Consider the following 19,634-nt stretch of genomic DNA (forward strand, 5'->3'; position numbering starts at 1 on the left):
GATTGATATATATATATATAATATATATTAATTAGTGAAAAATAATTATGAGAATTTTAAATATAAAAAAAATGATAAGAGATTATATTTCAGAATTGCCACGTGGAGAGTTTTGAGTGGATTGTAATGCTACTCAGCGAAGTCCAGCGGCAAGTCAAGTCTCACATAAGTTTTTCTCCTAACAGAGATATGACCCACATGCGTTGGCTGCCCCACCGCTATTGGAGAAATGATTCAAATGTGCAAATAGGTGGTAAGTGTAACATTACCTTTTAAAATTTGTGTGAAATTATATTGCAGTCCATATCTTTTATTTCTGTTTAGTTTTGATTAGTAGGTTAGAATGTTAATTTTATAAAATTTTAGTTGATAGTCAGAGTTCTATTGATATGCAGTTTAACTAATTGGACATTAAAGCCCTTCAAACAAAAAATTAAACTCATGAAATTGAAAAACGTTGTATAACCACTTAGTACTACGGTTTAGCAGTATTTCTCTTCACTTGTAAGTGAGAAGTCTTAGGTTCGATTCTCGTCAATAGCATACTTGAATCACATTATTGCTAGCACATTGTGAGGCTTAGCTCACTCCCCACCAGTTAAGTGTACATAATATCGTTTATTCAAAAAACAAAAAAAAAAACAAAAAAAGTTTTATAATGTAAGAGTTGTAAAAAAAAAAGAAAGGGTAAATTACCCCCTCAGGTTTCAATGCAATTACAACCTCATACATCTTTAAAACATTTTAATCTCATATAGTTAGTATTATTATTATTTTTTTCAATTTCATACAACCGTTAAAAAATCTGTTAAGTTAACCTTTAAGTGATGATATGGCAAATATGGGTCCTCATTTGTGCTGATATAGCTTTCACATTTGTGTCACATGGCTAAACACTTAATAAAAGATTTAAAATATTAAAATAATTAATTACAGAAAAGTAAAAAAATAAAAAATAAAAAACCCCAAAATCCCCTTTGTTTTCCCCGCCTGAGCCCACCCTCTTCTCCCACTCCCAGCACCCACCCCTTTCTCCATCCCCATCCCCATCACCTACCCCATATTTGCCTGAGCATAGTCCTAGTCTCCGCCATCTACACTTCGATCAAGCCATTCCCTTCCATGCCCGGCCCCTCCATTGCCGCTTCGTTCTCAACCCCTTATCCACCGTCTATTACACCGCCAAGATCTGGATCTGCCCTTTCTGCTTCACCCGTAACCACTTTCCTCCCCACTAATCCTCCATCTCCAACGAGAACCTCCCCGTCGAGCTTTTCCCCTAGTACACCACCATTGAGTATGACTCGTCCATTGAAAAACCCACCTCGCATCCGATCTTTATTTTCGTCATCGACATCTGCATGATCAAGAAGTTCTCATTTCTCAAGTCTACTCTGTCTTAGGCTCTCGGCCTCCATCCCCCATATTTGGAGAGGAGGGAGTAGGTGAATGAGGGGGGGGGGGAAGGGGTGATGGGGGATTTTTGGGATCAGGGGATTTTTGGATCGGGTTGCTTAGAAGAAGAAGAAGAAAGTGGATTAAACCCCAACGACCCACATCTGCAAGAAGAAGAAGAAGAAGAGGGCGGAAGAAAGAAAGAAAAAAACCCCAAAATCCCACTCGAGCCACCCCTCCCAAAAATCCCCCATCACCCACCCCCGAAAATCCCATCTACCATAAAACCAATTCAAAAATCATCTCAAACTCAAAATATTAGTATTTTCAAAACTCACCTAAACTGAAAATCACCAAATTACGGAAGGAGGAGGGTCGCGCAGGAAGAAAGGGGGGACGGGAAGAGGGTTGCGGCCGGGGGGGGGGGGGGGGTGGGGGAAGGGTGGAACAGGGGGAGGGTCGCGCAAGGATGGCACCGAAGGAGGGTCCTGGCGGGGGGGCGGTTGGTTTTTTTTTTTTCCTTTTCTTCCTCATTCCTCTTCCTCTTCTTCTTCCTACTACAGATGCAGGTCGCTCAATTTTTTTTTCCCCTTCTTCCTCCCTCTTCTTCTTCTTCTTGTTGCAGATGTGGGTCACGGGGGGGGGGGGGGGGGGGGGGAAGGATAGTTTCAATTTTCTTTTTTTTTTCCTTCCTCCCTCCCTCCATCTTCTTCTTGCAGATGTAGGTCACATAGTTTCAATTTTTTTTTTTGTAAAAATTCAGGTTTTTTTAAAAAAATTTAAAAATTATTTTTTTTGCCGCGTGGCAGACAGTTGGCAGCCACGTCAACATTTAACAGATCAATGGATGGAAAATGTAACGGAGGTATTATTTTGAAATAAAATAGTACTTAAGGTATGAAAATGAAATGTTTTAAAGATATTGTAAGGAATTGAAATAGAGCTCAAACTTGAGGTATGAAAGTGTAATTTACCCTAAAAAAAAGGGTAAATTACATTTTACCCCTCAAGTTTGAGGTCAATTTCAATTCCTTACAACATCTTTAAAACATTTCAATTTCATACATTTACTTATCATTTTATTTCAATTTCATACATTCGTTAGAAAGTGATGACGTGGCAAATATGATATCCACATTTGTGCTGACGTGGCTGCCAAATATATACCACGTGGTAAAAATTAATAATTTTTTAAGCATTTAAAATATAATAATAATTTATCCTATTATTTAAAAAAAAAATCCTAAACATCTTCCTCGACCCCTTCCCCTTCCTCTTCCCTGCAACCCATCTTCCCCCTTTTCATTGCAACTGAGCTCAGCTCACACAATATTGCCCCAAATCACCCTCCATTAAATCATCCCAATCCACCACCAAACAATCCAACCTCCGCCACAATGCATGCTAAGACCGACTTTGAGGTGACCAGTCTCGCACCGTTGTCCCCCACCAGATCCTCAGGTTGCCGCCCCGTCTACTACGTCCAGAGCCCCTTGCGCAACTCCCACGATGGAGAAAAGACTGCCATGTTGTTTCACTCCACCCTTGTCATCAACCCCTCCGGTTCCCCTCCCACCCCTACTCCTCCATCGGCTACCACTTCAGCGAGTCCTCCTCCACATGGTTCTCCGGGTCACTCAAACCCGGATCCCGAAAGATCAACCCCAATGACAGGTCCCACCATACCAGAAAGGTCGGAAGCCGTGGAAGGAGGGGTTGGGTTGTGGGGAAGGGGAAAGGGTCGAGGTTTTTTATTTTTTTTATTTTTAATAATAGGGTAAATTATTATTATATTTTAAATGCTTAAAAAATTATTATTTTTGCCACGTGTTACATATTTGGCAGCCACGTCAGTACAAATGTGGATCCTATATTTGCCACATCATCACTTAACGGTTTACTTAACAGATTTTCTAACGGATGTATGAAATTAAAATAAAATGATAAGTAAATGTATGAAATTGAAATGTTTTAAAGATGTTGTAAGGAATTGAAATTCATCCTAAACTTGAGGGGGTAAAATGTAATTTACCAAAAAAAAAAAAAAAAAATTGAAACCCAGAAGCCCATTCCCCCGACCTACCTCCCTCTCCTCCACTCTCTTCACTTCCCCACCCATCCAAAAACCTACCCCATCCCACCCCACCCCCACCTCCCCCGCAACCCCCACCCCCACAACCCCACCTCCGCAACCCCTCCTCCACAGCTTAATTGGTTAGTAAATCCTTTCAAACTAAGAAACTGCAAACCTTGGCTTTGGGGATGACTTTGACGGCGGCCTACTGGCCCTTGAGGTCACCCTTCTTGAACGTAGCTTTGCAAGTGTACCCAAAATGCCCACGCCCAACCTCTTCTCCCATCTCATACTTGTTCCCAATGTGCTTGGAAAACCCGAGCTCTTATCCAAGCCAGTGCGGCCCTCCACCTCATCGCCATCCTGTATCGCAACTTGGTTCGTCTTCATAGACCCGTGCCTCCTCGTCAAAACCGCTTCGGTGTCGAGTTCGAGCTCACATTCGTCGGAGATCTCGCCAGACTTCTTGGATGGTCAGCACAAAAGTCGTAGCTAGGTCAGCACAAATATGACAGCCACATGGCATAAATACATTTTTTTTTTAAAGGGTAAATTATTATAATATTTTAAATACATAAAAAAAAAAAAAAATGGCCACGTAGCACAAATTTGGCAGTCAGGTTAGGATAAATGTGGCAGCCACATCAGCTCTTAACAGATCAATAGATGGAAAATCTAAATGATGTATTATATTGAAATAAAATAGTACGTGAGGTATGAAAGTGAAATTTCTTAAAGATGTATGAGGTTGCAATAGACCTCAAACCTGAGGTGGTAAAGTGTAATTTATCCTAATTATTTTAATATTTTAAATTTTTTATTAAATGTTTAGCCATGTGACACAAATGTGGTAGCTACGTCAACACAAATAGGGATCCCATATTTGCCACGTCATCAATTCACGGTTAACTTAACAGATTTTTTAATGGTTGTACGAAATTGAAAAAAATAATATTAAATGCATGAGATTGAAATGTTTTGAAGATGTTGTATAAGGTTGTAATTGCACCAAAACCTAAGAAGGTAAAATGTACTTTACCCAAAAAGAAAAAAAGATTAAAAAAAAAATAAGGTTAAACAAGCCGTTATCACGTTCAAACACGACTAGTTATTCATGCTGCGCAAGGTTGGAATTGGGAACTAGTCTTGGACTCTTATATCTGACCTGAATTGTCGGTTAATATGCATATTTGCAGGATTAGTAAAGCAAGCAGAGGCAATCTCATGGATTGGTGTTCGAGTCATAAACATGTCTACAAATTTCATACTAGTCCATACTAGAAATCAATGCCCGCGCGTTGCTGCGGGATTAAAAATTGTATGTAAGATTGTATTCCAAACATATGAAAGATTGTAAGATAGAAGATTAATACTATTTACATTCAAATTGTTAGAAAAAATTTATATACAAAATATTTAACAAATACAATCCACATACAACAAATCGTAGATTTTTTTAATATATTTCATGCATTATGTTTGATATATAGACAATACCTAACCTAAGTTCCAGATATAAAATGTGTATATCGAATCTAAATGGATCTTAATCTGTTAATCCTTATAATAATTGGGGTTACTAATACAGTGTCAAGAAATGATTGGACAGAAGAACATGGGTAAACCTGTGACAAAAGACATACTTACAATAATTCAGCCATCAATCTTAAGGTCTTTCGGATCGGAGAGCTGAATCTTAATGCAAGCTTTCTGCAATTTTCCAGAAATACAAATAAAAAGTTAAAATCCAAGTCTAAAAATTAACTGATATCCCAACTTTCTAATAAATTGTGATGACAAAATCAACAAAATAGAATGAAAACATGACTTACACATTTAAGGCATGCTTGAATCTTGATCTAAAGTTGGTGATGAGTCGATTGGTTGTCACCAACTCTAAATGAGAATTCATCAGAACCTAGAAATTTAAATAAAGAATTTTACAAAATCAATATTTACTAAAACCCAATTATTTTGTTTATGATGTATTATGGCTTGCCAAAGACTGAAAAATAAAATAAAAATAAAAATAAAAAGCACGACAAAGAGTCAAAACTCAAAGTCAAAAATCCATCTTCAAAGTACTATTAAATGCCAGCATTTACCCAATTTTAAGAAATTGAATTGTTAAAATTTAAATACCATGATCAATTCACCTTCCTTAATATTTTCTAAAGTTTCCTCGCACCCCTCTTTAACCGCTGCACCACACAAAAAAAAAAAAAAAAAAAAAAAAACCATATTACTCTTTAAATACTAAAATTGAAGATCTTAAATTCATAAATTATCCAAGACTTAATAAGGTCGTCAAAATAAGCATCCATCATAACAATAGCACTCAAATCGTGCTCCTTTGTTTCCCAACATTTTCTCATCAACCAAGCAGAGGAAAATTGTGTTCAACTAAATAGGTAGCAGTTGTGAGTTGGGTTTCACCTCTTTAAATTCATAATATTTTTAACATGCATGTCCATCATTATTTCTTTAATTTGCTTTCGAAACGGGGCAAGATCATGTTAGTTTAAAACTACTGTTAACATGTTATCATTCAATATAGTATAACATGTATCAAACAATTAACGTTCGTAAACCCCAAATAAAAAAATAAAAAAAAAGAAAAAGAAAAAAAAAAAGATGAGAAATTAATGGAAAAATTATTAGTCTGACATGATAAGTTGCAAAACCTACATCACCAAATCGTTTTCGCTCAATGCTAATAAAAGCCTAACATGACTAAGTTGTAGTGCCAAGAATTTTAAGTCTCTGACTCTCTTGAATGATGAAAATGCTTATAATCACAAAGTTCTCTGAATTTGCAGAAGATATATACCACATAATTAGACTAAAAAAACTGATTTTCAAATACATACCAAAGTTGAACTCTTTCTCCAACCAGTATCCGATGACTAAAAGGCTCAACATATTAGCCAATAAATAGAAAACACCCCATGTAACCAATTGCAAATGATGAGAAGCCACCCCTGGTGCCTGTCACCACCTTCTTTAAAACTAAAGCCCCCATCTTCTGCAACCTAAACCAACCAAAATCCAACACAACACCATGTTATACTTGTAATCTCTGTCAACTAACAAACTTCAGAGCAAAAAGAGTCTTCTCCAATTAGGACTAAAAACATCCACCAAATGATTTCAGATCAGTCCCCAAACTTGTAAAACATGTTTTTCTGCAAATAGGACAACGAAAAGTACGAAAAACTTAAAACCAACCAAGTGGTTTTCTTAAAGCAAGAAATTGGAGCTACCACAAACAGAATGTATCAAGTTAACAATATGCAATCAATGAACTATTTCATAACAAAAATAGCTAAAGGCTTAGACCCAAATGAGATTAAATGTTAGGAATTCAAAAAACAAATTGAAAAATCTAATTCCAAAATTCCAAACACCCACCAAATGGTTTCGGATAAAGTTCTAAAGTTGAATACATGTTACCCATACATAAGGGTACATAAGAATGAGAAGTAAAGTATGAAAATTTTAAAACAAAGGGCCAATCGTGCTCTTTGGCAAATTACATTTTGAGTTTGGCTGTTTTTCAGTTTCACTCTACTCTTAGATTTGTTCTTCTTTATGAGTAGACCTTCCAACCCAACATCTATTCACATATATAATTGCCCCTAGCTACACCAACACGAATCCAAAATCACATATATTCTCTAATGTAAACTAATTCATAGCTAATTAACATGTTCAAATCCTAATTTTCTCATATGATTATGTACCAATAGGAATAGGCGAATCTGAAGAAACCCAAAATTTCCAGTCAAAGGAAAATTAATACAACCTCTGGAAAAAATAATCAGGAGATAAAAACTCAAATACCAAAAAATAGAATCAGTAAAATAATCATATAAATTGTGATTTAGATGAAAATATAGGAGGAGGGTAAAGATTGGAAATGCACAGAGAGGGAGGCCTTGTATTTCTGCCAATCTGAAATCCAATCCTCCTTGTCCCATTGGCCCTTGACAAACTTCTTCGATTACCACCTACACAAAGAGACAATTATCTCTTGAACCCTTTTCAGAAAATGAAAAATGGATTTGAGAGAGAGAGAGAGAGGAGAGAGAGAAATTAGGGTTTAAGAGCTAATTAAAGGAGATTGCACTGTGTTCATTTTTTCTTTTGTTTTTGTTTTAAAACTCACTCTTAATCAGGATTTCCTCTTTATCGTGTTTATAGTCTTTATTGTATATTATGCCTACATTATATCCCCATTTCAGTAAGAAATTGAAATCGGAATCAATATGCTTTTTGAGTAAACATGGTGTTTTCATTACATCTTTTTCATTAAATCTTCCATAGATTAATACACCCATGATCAAAATGGTCTACACGAATAGCCAAAGATTGACACAATTCACGTCCTCTCTCTAGCTAAAGAAAAACCTCTATATTTTTCTTTTAAAAGCTCCAATCACATTATCAAAAACAATACGTAAAAAAAATAGAAAGAAAAAAATTCCAAAATGAATACAGGTGAACCACAAAAATAAAAACTGAAATTCAAATACTTAGAAACAATGAACTACATCCCCCATTCATGAACATAATCCACTTCTCTCTTTATCTCCCCCTCTGTCAGACTAAACCAAAACCCTCAATCTCTTTTCAATACTGCAATAACATAACTCAACATAACATGGAATGAAAATCATTTACAACTTAGAACAAAAGAGACTAACTTATGCAACACCACCTAAAACACATAAAAAAAGGAAACAACATTCTCCAAATACACAAAAAAAAAATTAAGAACAAATGGATTTGCACAGATTCAACGTTCACAATATACAAAATTCAACCTCCACAATATACAAAAAGTAAAAATTTTGTTACACAAAATCCTCAAAGGAAGATACTAAATTATTTACCTTGTGCACAAAGGGCTTCGAAGTCTATACACCAAAGCCCAAAAACAAACAGCAAGGTCTCCTGATCATACACCCAAGCTGGATCTGACAATATAAACAAACTCTCAAAATCACAGAATCAAAATTGAAACAGAAAAGCCATCTGTAAATTCAAAACAACATGCAAAATCACAAATACAAAATTCAAACAAAAAACCCATGTGGACATTGAAAACTACATAAACAAAATTCGAAACAGCCACACGGAGAAGTCACGAAACTCACCAGAACATGCTAGATTTCGTGGGTAAAAAACCGATCCTGATCGAATCGAAAAATTGATGAAATAGCCGATGAAATCTGTAGCCACCGAGAGGTTTTAAAATCACAAAAATTTGAACACATAAAAGAAAACTCAAAAACAATAAGCTGGAGAACTCACCAGGAAACCCAAGGTTTCTGCAGGATTGACGATTTCCTGAAAACCATGCTTTTCTAGGTTTAAACTTTCTTCCCGAAGGCAACGGACCTAACATTATTTGGAAAGAAAATTCGATCACGAATTGAAAAAAAAAAAAATTGAGAGAGAGAGGGAGACGAACCTGAGCTCGAGAGAGATCGAGAAATCCGTGGAAGCAAATGGAAGATCCCTGATTTTCCATCTTTCTTCCGTTCTTGGATGAGCAACACGTGTATAGCAGGAAGAAAATCCAACGAAAAGGCACACGGATGAGGACGCGTGGTCAACGCTGTGCACAGAGAAACAAAAAGCAGAAAAGCGAACGAAGAAGGCGGAACAATGAGGGACGCATAGGCAAATGAGGGCAAAACAGTCACTGCACTGCACAAAAGGGCAAGCAGCAAGGGAAACCAAGAAAAAATCCAGGGGCAAGACCGTCCGCCCACTGGTCATCCACAGTGCTCAACCCTTACGGGTTTTAGTATATATGATACTCTGCTTGAACAACAGATTTCATAATCTTAATTGACAAATTCAATTAATAACACATATCATATGTCACTAGGCGATGCACGAACGAATGGCTACCAGAATTGGACTCGACAGTGGAACAACTCCCTCCTCCAATGTAGCATTCAAGGGAAGGATGCACCGAAACTTGTCCGAACTAAAAAGATGCAAATCAATTTCATCATGGTCTTTTTATAAACGCCAACAAAGCGGTATCTACTCTATCTTTAGACAATAAATTAACGATCAACTCCGTAGTTGATGCATCTGCAGAAAAACCCCTCTCCACCATTTCTTGAATAAATCTCACTCCCGTTGATGTCTCGTTGTTATTGATAAACCCTCGGATAATTGTGTTGTACGTGCAATCATCTGGAGAACAGCCGCTCTCTTCCATTTCCCTTAGCAAGTTTTCTGCTTCACATGTTAGCCCCCCATTACAAAATCCAGTAATCATTATATTATATGACCTGACATCAAGTTGAATTCCTTTTGATGACAAACTACGAAAGAGATCCCATGCATATTCAACTTTTTCAGCTCTGCACAAACCTTGAATAAGAATATTGTAAGTTACAATATCAAAATCCAACTTCTTTCCCTCCATCTCTTCCAACAATTCAACTGCCTTGGGAAATTGTTGGTTTTTACAAAGGCCATCCAGTAAAGAATTATACATTTGAATGTCTGGAAGTTGGTCACAAGCTTGCATTTGAGAGAACAAGTTCTGTGCATCTTGTGTTCTCCCCATCTTGCAAAACCCATCCATAATAGTGCTATAAGTAACCGTATCTGGAACAACTCCCTTATGAGACATTTCCACAAAAAGCATTTGGGCATCATCTATCCTTTTACTTTTACAGTAGCCGTTTATCATTATGTTATAACTACAAGTATCAACCATGCAGCATTTGCTAAGCATCACTTCAAAAACCTTTTTCGCCTCATCCATTTCTCCTCGCAAACAGTAACCATCCATAAGCAAATTGTATGTAACTGTATTAGGTTTGATATCTCTTTGAATCATCATTTCGACCAGGCTCCTTGCTTCCTGGACCATACCCTCTTTACAATATGCATCAACCAAAACACTGAAGGTGCACACGTTTGGAAAGATTTGTTTACTTACCATTTCATTCAACAATCTTGTAACTTCTTTCCAATTCTCTACTTTGCAAAATCCATGAATCAAAGAGGTATAGGTAATGACGTTGGGAGCAACACCCTTACTTGTCATTTCTGAGAACAGGTTCAGTGCATCAACAACTAGAGTATCCTTGCAAAGACTGTCAATAATTGTGCTATAGACAACTATGTCAGGCTTGCAAGCTCCTTCTTCCATCTTCTTAAGCAATTGGATAGCTGCAGTGTTGTTACCTTTCAAGCAATGGCCCTTTACTAGTGTGTTGAATGTAACCACATCAGGCTTCCAATTACCTCTCTCCATCATTTTGTTGAAAAGTGCGGCTGCCTCAGCCTCTCTACCCTCACAAATAAAGCCATTGATTAGAGTGTTGAAGGTCATGACAATTGGTTCAAAACCCAATTTGAAGAAGTTACCCAAGACTGACAAACCAAAGCACATTTGGTGCAAACGACAAAAGCAGTTAATGATAATGTTTAGGGTATAAGCATCAGGACGAATTCCGGACATAACCATTTGGTTATTCAAGGAGATGACTGCCGAGTAATGTTTCAACTTGGCAAGTTGAGTCAAGACTTGGCTGAAGGGGACAACGGAAGGCAGAGGACGCCTTTGAAGCATTTCGTCGAACACATTGAGAGCATCCTCAACATTACTGATTTTCACACGCTGGTGTTGTTGGGTGTTTCTAGATTCGGTCGATTTAGAAGCGCGAGAATGAAACAAAGCCAAGTAATTGTTGAAGAAAACAACAACAGAAGAAGATTGAAGAAGACAAGGCAGCATACCCCTGAGTCTAAGTCTGCTGCTGCTGCCGCCATAACCAACCTTCAAAGAAGAAGAAGAAGCAACAGCAGCCGTTGTTGCCCGCATCGTCTCCAGTGAGTCAGCGAATCCGTGCGTAAATCCTCTTTCCGAAAAACTTTTGCTGAGGATGATTTATGGAGGTAAGAATCTGCTTCAACCTGTTCGCACGACTTGTTTTTTTTTTTCGATTAGCTTTAATAACGAGTGATTTTCCTATTTTTGGTGAAAACCGACTCATTCACTATTCTCAAAGGCTTCATACAAAATAATTGCACATAAAAGCCTTTCAAACACAAAAATACAACTCTTGAAACAGGGAACCGGATCTCCTCTAGACTCAAAGGAACTGAGTTCAAGGATCAAATGATCCAGACCGTTAAAATTTAATTCAATGGCTATAATTATTATAACTTTTAGAGGAGCCTCCTGTTTATAGCTGTTGAATCAAATTTTAACGGTCGAGATTATTTAATCATTAAGCTCAGTTCCGTTGGATCCAAAGAGTATCTGGGTCCTTGAAATAGAAGAAGGTTGTGTAATGTAAGAGTAAAACAGTAAAATTGAAAAGATTTTTTTAATTTCAAAAATTAAAAAGTAAAAAAACAAACGAGCAGTTATCACATCCAAACACGATTAGTTTTTCGTTATTTCTCTTCATTTGTAAGTGAGGGATCTTAGGTTCGATTGTTGTCAAAGGCAAATTTGAACCACATTATTGATAATTACTAGCCCATGATAAGGTTTAGCTCATTCTCTCATCCCTTTAGTGTAGATAATATCGTTTGTTAAAAAAATCATAACTAGTTTTTCACGCTGCTCAAGGTTGGTATCTGGAACTAGTCTTCTACTTTTCCGTATAATTTTTCACCTGAAACCGGCAATCCGGAAAACAAAAACTGAGGATTTACACAAATAAGTGAATATTTTCTGTGTTTTGATTAACATAGTGTTCATGAATTCTACTTTCCATTTCAAATAAATGAATGTCGAACTAAAGGACCAGGGCGTGATTGAATTATGGACAATATTTTGTCCAAACGAGTACACAAAAATTGTACTTCCCACAGCATCCGTTGTTGGAAGGAAAGAATGTGACAAACAAGTACATCGGGTCGGGTGATGCACAAATCGAGTGACATTGTTGAGTATTTTCAATGCTTGGAATTGTTGAGTATTTTCAATGCTTGGAATTGTTGAGTATTTTCAATGCTTGGAATCGGGAAAGAATCTGTTGAGAATTTTACAAGCATGGAGAAAGTTGGTCTCAAACCGAATCGAGTGACATTGTTGAGTATTTTCAATGCTTGCAGCCATGGAGGATTAATTGATGAGGGGCTGAACTTTGGGAAGATGATCGACGAATATGAAATTGCACTGGACATCAAGCACTACTGGTGTTTAATAGATATGCTACGGAGGGCAGGGAGTATAGAAGAAGCACAAAAGATGGCTTTGAAGATTCCTTGCAATATTGTTTATGTTGTGATTTGGAGGACGCTATTGGGTGCTTGTAGCTTTCATGGTAATGTGGAGATGGGTGAGAGGGTGACGAAGAAGATACTGGAGATGGAGCGAGGATACGGAGGGGACTAAGTGCTTATGTCCAACATCTTTGCTGGTGTTGGAAGGTATAGTGATGCAGAGAGAATGAAAGGCTTGCTTCATGAGAGGAACGCCTTCAAACTTGCAGGTCATAGTTTGTTCTGACTGTTGTTCAAGATGGGCATCTACGGTTCTGCGGGGAGTAACCTCTGAAACGAAGTTTCCCGCAAATCCCGGGCAGCACTTAGATGAGGCGAATTCAATTTCTTCTGTTGAATTTGGCTGTCTAGTAGCGAGTGAAATGAAGCTTCAGATACTTGTTTGCAACAATGCTGAAGATTTCTGATGTCTGAGAGACCAAATGCTTCGGCGTCTGTATACTGAAAGATGGCATTCGCATATCCTTCTAATTACACATCACATCGTTTGATCAGATGTGTATATTGTATCTGGTGTTAGAGCAAAACTGCACAAGTTTAAGAAATGGATCAAGTCCTCCTGTAGTTATCATTTCCTCCATTGCTTCTTCCATCAGAACCATATCCTTAACAGAATTATCACCAAAAAGCAAAAGAGAAGGTAAACAAGTCATAAATAAGTCTACGAACTTCATATCAGTCCATATACTCTGCTTCTCCAACATAACTCATCATCTTAAAAGAGTAACATAAGAGTTGCTCTATCACTTGATAAATTAAATTAATAACACATATCATTCGTCAAAACTGAAAAGATGCAAATCAATTTCATCATGGTCTTTCTATAAATGCCAACAAAGCGGGATCTACTTTATCTTTAGACAATAAACTAACAATCAATTCCGCAGTTGATGCATTTGCAAAAAAACCCCTCTCCACCATTTCTTGAATAAGCCTCACTGCCGTTGATGTCTCTTTGTTATTGATAAACCCTCAAATAATTGTGTTGTACGTGCAACCATCTGGAGAACAACCTCTCTATTCCATTTCTTTAAGCAAGTTTTCTACTTCACTTGCTAGCCCCCAATTAGAAAATCCAATGATCATTATAGTATATGTCCTGACATTAGGTTGAATTCCTTTTTATGACAAACTACGAAAGAGATCCCGATCATATTCAACTTTTTCAGCTTTGCATAATCCTTCAATAAGAATACTGTAAGTTACAATATTAAAATCCAACTTCTTTCCCTCCATCTTTTTCAACAATCCAACTGCCATAGATAGTTGGTGGTTTTTACAAAAACCATCGAGCAAAATTTTATAAGATTGAACATCTGGAAGTTGGTCACTAGCTTGCATTTGAGAGAACAAGTTTTGCCCATCCTGTATTCTCCCCATCTTGCAAAACCCATCCATAAGAGTGTTATAAGTAACCGTATCTGAAGCAACTCCCTTATGAGACATTTCCACAAAAAGCATTTGGGCATCATCTATCCTTATACGCTTACAATAGCCGTTTATCAATATATTATAATTATAAGTATCAACCATGCAATCCTTGCTAAGCATTAGATCAAAGATTTGTTCGCCTCGTCCATTTCTCCTCACAAACAGTAACCATCCATAAGCGAATTGTAAGTAACCGTATCAGGTTCAATATTGCTTTGAATCATCATTTCAAACATGTTCCTTGCTTCTTGGACCATCCCCTCTATGCATAATGTATCAGCCAAGACATTGAATGTGGGCGCATTTGGAAAGATATGTTTGCACACCATTTCATTCAACAATCTCGTAGCTTCTTTCCAGTTCCCTATTTTGCAGATTTCGTGAATCAATGTGTTATAGGTAACGACAGTTGGGGAAATACCCTTACTAATCATTTCTGAGAAGATGTGCTCTAAAGGAACTCGATATGATGGAATTTCTTTCTTATTAATTCACAGAACTAGGTTACATTCTTATATACACAATGTATATCACGATCCTACTCTATTGCCTATAATCAAGGCTGATAGAGGGCTAAATAAGGAAGTAAATCACTAATGAATAATTTACAATGTTTGACTAATCAATCCGAGATATCCTTTTTAATACTCCCTCTCAAGTTGGAGTGTATATTGATAATACCCAACTTGTCAAGCAAGGTTTCAAATTGAACCAAACCAAGCACTTTGGTAAACAAGTCAACTGGCTGATTTGTTGTTCGTATGTAGGCTGTTCACACCATCCCTCCTGGAATCTTCTCACGCACTACCCGTCAGTCTATCTCTATGTGCTTTGTTCGTTCATGGAATACCGAATTTGAAGAAATGTGTAAAGCTGCTTGATTGTCACAAAATAGCATAACAGGTTGTGCATGGTTTACTCTCAAATCTTTCAAAATGTTCTTCAACCATGTGACTTCACAGCACGTAGTGGCCATAGAATGATACTCTGCCTCTGCTCTGGAATGAGACATAATACTTTGTTTCTTTGTTTTCCAAGAGATTGGTGCTTGACCAAGTAAGATGCAATAACCAGTTATTGATCTTCTAGTGTCTTTACATCTAGCTTAATCAGCATCACAAAATGCTTGTAATTGCAATGAGCCTATGGAAGGTAGAAATATTCCTTGTCTAAGAGCTTGTTTGATGTACCTAAGAACTTTGTGAGCTGCTTCAAGGTGTGGCTACCGTGGTTTATCCATGAACTGACTCAATACATGAACGACATAAGTTAGATCAGGCCTTGTGATGGTCAAGTAAATTAATCTACCCACGAGTCGCCTCTATGAAGATGGACCACTTAGTAATGTCCCATCTGTTTGTGTGAGAGACGGATTTTGTTCCAAAGGAACCCGTGAGGGTTTGGCACCAAGGAAACTAGCATTGTCTAATATTTCCAACGCATACTTGCGTTGACATAAAGTGATTCCCTTCTTTGATCTTGCAACTTCTATCCCCAAGAAGTATTGAAGCTGCCCCAAGTCCTTTAGTTTGAAACGTAAGGAAGGAAATTGCTTGGTCTCTTCAATCTCTTGTAAGTTATTTCCTGTGAGTATCACATCATCAACATAGACCACTAATGCTATGAAACTACCTTGATGACTTCGGAGGAATAATGAGTAGTCAGACCATGATTGATGGAATCCAGCAGCCTTGAGAACATTGGATAGTTTGACAAACCATTGTCTTGAGGCTTACTTTAAACCATAAATGGATTTGTTTAATTTGCAAACTCGAGTCTCCCCCTTTCGTCTGAATCCAGGAGGCAATGACATATAGACATCTTCATATAAATCACCATGCAAGAATGTGTTGTTCACGTTAAGTTGGGGCATATGACAACCTCACAGCGAGGCAACATTGAGAAGAACACGAACAGTGGTCAGTTTGGCAATCGAAGCAAAGGTTTCTTGGTACCCAACACCTTCCATTTGACTATATCCTTTTGCAACAAGTCGGGCTTTGTACCACTGGAGGCTTCCATCAGGTTTAAACTTCACTTTGTAGACCCATTTGCAGCCAATGGGACGTTTGTGGGGTGGCAAATGCATAAGGGTCAAGTGTGGTTGTCTTGAAGTGCTGTAATTTCATGTTGCATAGCCTCACGCCACTTTGGATCCTGAATAGCCTGTGAAAAACTTATAGGTTCCTTGAGAAGAGTAAGTTTGGTGGTGAAGATTTTATGATGAGAAGACAAACAACCATAGGATAAATGATGAAAAAGAGAATGAGAAGTACCTAAGGACTTAACCATGCTCGTGGAAGATGTGGGACCAACGCGGGAAGGAAAGGCTACCTCAATGTGAAAGTCCTGCAAAAAAGGTGGATGGTTTGTGGGTCACGTGCCTCGTCGGAGAGGATGAGAGACACGGTCAACAAAAAGTGGTTGTGGAGGTGAAGGTGGGGGGTTGGGCAATGTTGTAAAAGGTGAGTTGTTGAGGAAAGTAACCATGGTTGGGAAGGGATGTGGTGGAGAAATAGGATCTTGGGATGTGATGCTAGGGTGGCTAGGAGGATCAGGAGAAGTGTCCCCTGAGAGATTGGCTGAAGAAGGGGGGTTGGGAAATGGCAAAAATGAAGTGGGATGATATGAAGTGGAGTGTGGCACAGCGAAAAGATCATGATTTTGGTAAGGGAATTGATCCTCAAAAAGCACAACATCTAGTGAGACAAAAACCTTCTTAACATAACATCTCGTGACACAAAAACCTTCTTAAGTGTGAGATCAAATAATCGATAACCCTTTTGACCATATGGATAGCCAAGGAAAATACAACGACTTGCACGGGGATCAAATTTGGAAGGTCGTTGTGCATGAGTGAATGCAAAGCATAAACATAAATAGCCAAAGACTCTTAAGTGGGAATAGTTTGGTTCCTTATGAAACAGTTTTTCATATGTGTTTTCCCTTGAAGGGGAGGTGTTAGTGTCCTATTGATGAGGTATGCCGCAGCAAGAATTGCATCACCCCAAAAACATTTTGGAAGACTAGCTTGGAAGAGTAATGCTCTAGCCACATTAAGTAAGTGCCGATGCTCTAGCCACATTAAGTAAGTGCTGATGTTTACATTTGCTGGGGTGTGTTGACACAACTAGATTGATGTAGGATTCCTTTGAGAGCACAGAAACTTGCAAGTTTAAATTGAGGGCCATTATCACTGCACACTATTTTGACCTTAGCATTGAATTGAGTTTCGATCATGTGAATAAATTGGACTAAGAGTTCTCTTGTATCTGATTTATGCTTCATCAAATAAAACCATGTGCTCCTAGTATGATCATCTACAATAGTGAGAATATTTGGCACCTGAAAGAGACGCAACCTGATAGCCACCCCAAATATCATTATGTATTAATTCAAAACATGATTTACTAGAAATAAAGCTTAATGGAAAAGATGATCTTGTTTGTTTGGCTAATGGACAAATCAAACAATTATTGGAATCAAAAGACTTATTATTGGGAAAAGGAAATAATGAGGAAGCTTTTTGAGAGGGGTGTGCAAGGCGTTGGTGCCAAAGGCTAGGAGAAGTGACTTGAACGTGGTTGCATGTTCCTTTCTTTGGTGGGTGGAGGTAGTAGAGCCCCTTCCATTCAATTCCCGTCCCAATCATCTTCCTCGAGCGTAGGTTCTGTATGACATAAAACTGGTTTAGAAAAATGGTGATAAATAAAGATTCATAAGCTAATTTGCTGATAGCTATCAAATTTAACCTAAAAGGTGGTATGCCTAAGACATCATTTGTCCAATATGGGTGACTTTGGCAAAGGAACCATTTGGTAATTCAACAGTGTGATTCTCAACATGCCTTGAATGCGTGAGAAGATCAGGGCCACAAACTATGTGGTTCGTAGCACCATTATCCAGGATCCATATATTTTTCTTCCCATTATATGTAAAAGAGAAAGCTTTACCTGAAAGTTCTTCAACGTTTGAGGAATTACCGACTTGATTGCCAAAGGAAGACTTATTTTTGCTCAACATTTGAAGGATTTACTTGCAATCCTCCTGGGAGAAAGGAAAGTTGGGCATCACTCATTTTTTTTCATGTTGGGCATCACCTCATTTTTTTTTCATGTGATGTAACCTGGTTCCCTTTGGAAGAAAATGAATGACTTGACTCATTTTCTGCAGCTACTTTTCTCTTGCAACAGAACTCAAAGGTGTGACCTTTCCAGCCACAAAAGGTGCACTTAACATGAGCACGATAGTTCTTTGTACTGTGGTTTGTTTTGTTACACTTTCCACAACACTAATCACTGTTTTCGGATTCAGTCTCGCGACCAACGCGCTTCACAATGAACACATCGGCTTCTGGTTGGATAATGTTATTTCCACTTGAGACTTCGGCTTGTTTCTCACGTCGAATGACAAGTGCATAGGCCTTGTTTACAGTAGGCAGTGGCTCGAGCAACAAAGTGTTGCTACGAACCGTAGCATACGAGTCATTTAAGCCCATGAAGAACTTCATCGTTTTCTGAGTTTCGACATATGACATTATCTCCTTCTTTGTCTCATTACGGTATGCTGGGATCGAACACAAGACATCACATTCATCTCAAAGACTCTTAAGTTTAGTAAAATAAGAGCTTACTGTCATGTTGTTTTGCACACAGTCATGGATTTCATTCTCTATATGAAATAATTGAACGACGTTCACATGAGAAAACTTCTCTTGCAAGTTGAGCCACATTTGCTGTGCATCCTTGCAATGTATGACACTTCACGAGATCTCATTTGACATGGAACCAAGCAACCACGTTTTCTCCCGGTTGTTGCATCGATTCCATTGTTCTAGTTCTTCAATATGTTCATCACTTGGCTTCTTGATTGTTCCATCAACAAGCCCTAATTTGTTTTCTTCCACTAGCAGCTGCGACACAAGGATCACACCGAGTTGATCCGAATGGTGAAGGTGGAGTGGGTGATTAGGGTTTTCCCACTTCTGATACAAAGTCATGTCTGAAGAGGTTGACTTGTCTGGTTTGTCGCCCATAGCTATGCATGCTAGGGTTTGTATTTCGTGCTTTGTGTTTTTCCCAGTTCGATCACTATGGTACCATCTAAAGGAACTCAATATGATGGAATTTCTTTCTTGTTTATTCACAAAACTAGGTTACATTCTTATATACACAATGTATATCACGATCCTACTCTAGTACCTATAATTAAGGCTGACTGAGGGTTAAATAAGGAAGTAAATCACTAATGAATAATTTACAATGTTTGACTAATCAATCCGAGATATCCTTTTTAACATGTGCAGTGCATCGACAACTAGTGTATCTTTGCAAAGACTGTCGATAATCATGTTATAAATAACCACGTTAGGCTTGCAAGCCCATTCTTCCATCTTCTTAAGCAATTGGATAGCTGCAATGTTGTTGTCTTTCATGCAAAAGACCTTTACTAACAACAT

The 19,634-nt window shown here is 37.9% G+C and overlaps 1 protein-coding gene, 1 long non-coding RNA gene and 1 pseudogene across 2 annotated transcripts; 1 reads left to right on the plus strand and 2 right to left on the minus strand.

Moving 5' to 3' along the window:
• Nucleotides 1-4,811: 4,811 nt before the first annotated feature.
• On the minus strand, nucleotides 4,812-11,330 carry LOC137742599 (uncharacterized). The gene is made up of 9 exons (XM_088679663.1): nucleotides 8,946-11,330; nucleotides 8,786-8,872; nucleotides 8,629-8,703; nucleotides 8,365-8,448; nucleotides 7,395-7,479; nucleotides 6,340-6,501; nucleotides 5,626-5,670; nucleotides 5,302-5,387; nucleotides 4,812-5,179 (listed from the first exon to the last, which is right to left on the minus strand). The coding sequence occupies exon 1, from the start codon at nucleotides 11,328-11,330 to the stop codon at nucleotides 9,495-9,497; it is 1,836 nt and encodes a 611-aa protein (XP_088535789.1). The 3' UTR covers nucleotides 4,812-5,179; nucleotides 5,302-5,387; nucleotides 5,626-5,670; nucleotides 6,340-6,501; nucleotides 7,395-7,479; nucleotides 8,365-8,448; nucleotides 8,629-8,703; nucleotides 8,786-8,872; nucleotides 8,946-9,494.
• On the plus strand, nucleotides 11,275-13,325 carry LOC148692858 (uncharacterized). Its single transcript, XR_015953312.1, has 2 exons — nucleotides 11,275-11,404; nucleotides 12,575-13,325. It is a non-coding gene; the product is annotated as an uncharacterized LOC148692858 (long non-coding RNA).
• Nucleotides 13,326-13,717: 392 nt separating this feature from the next.
• Nucleotides 13,718-19,634, minus strand: LOC137743076 (uncharacterized; annotated as a pseudogene).

This window comes from Pyrus communis, chromosome 11, assembly GCF_041283825.1.
Source record: "Pyrus communis isolate YQ-2024b chromosome 11, ASM4128382v1, whole genome shotgun sequence".
In the NCBI taxonomy this organism is placed as follows: Eukaryota; Viridiplantae; Streptophyta; class Magnoliopsida; order Rosales; family Rosaceae; genus Pyrus; species Pyrus communis.

Coding starts and splice junctions, on each gene's coding strand:
- LOC137742599 (XM_088679663.1), bottom strand. CDS start 11,330: ATGCGGGCAACAACGGCTGCTGTTGCTTCTTCTTCTTCTTTGAAGGTT.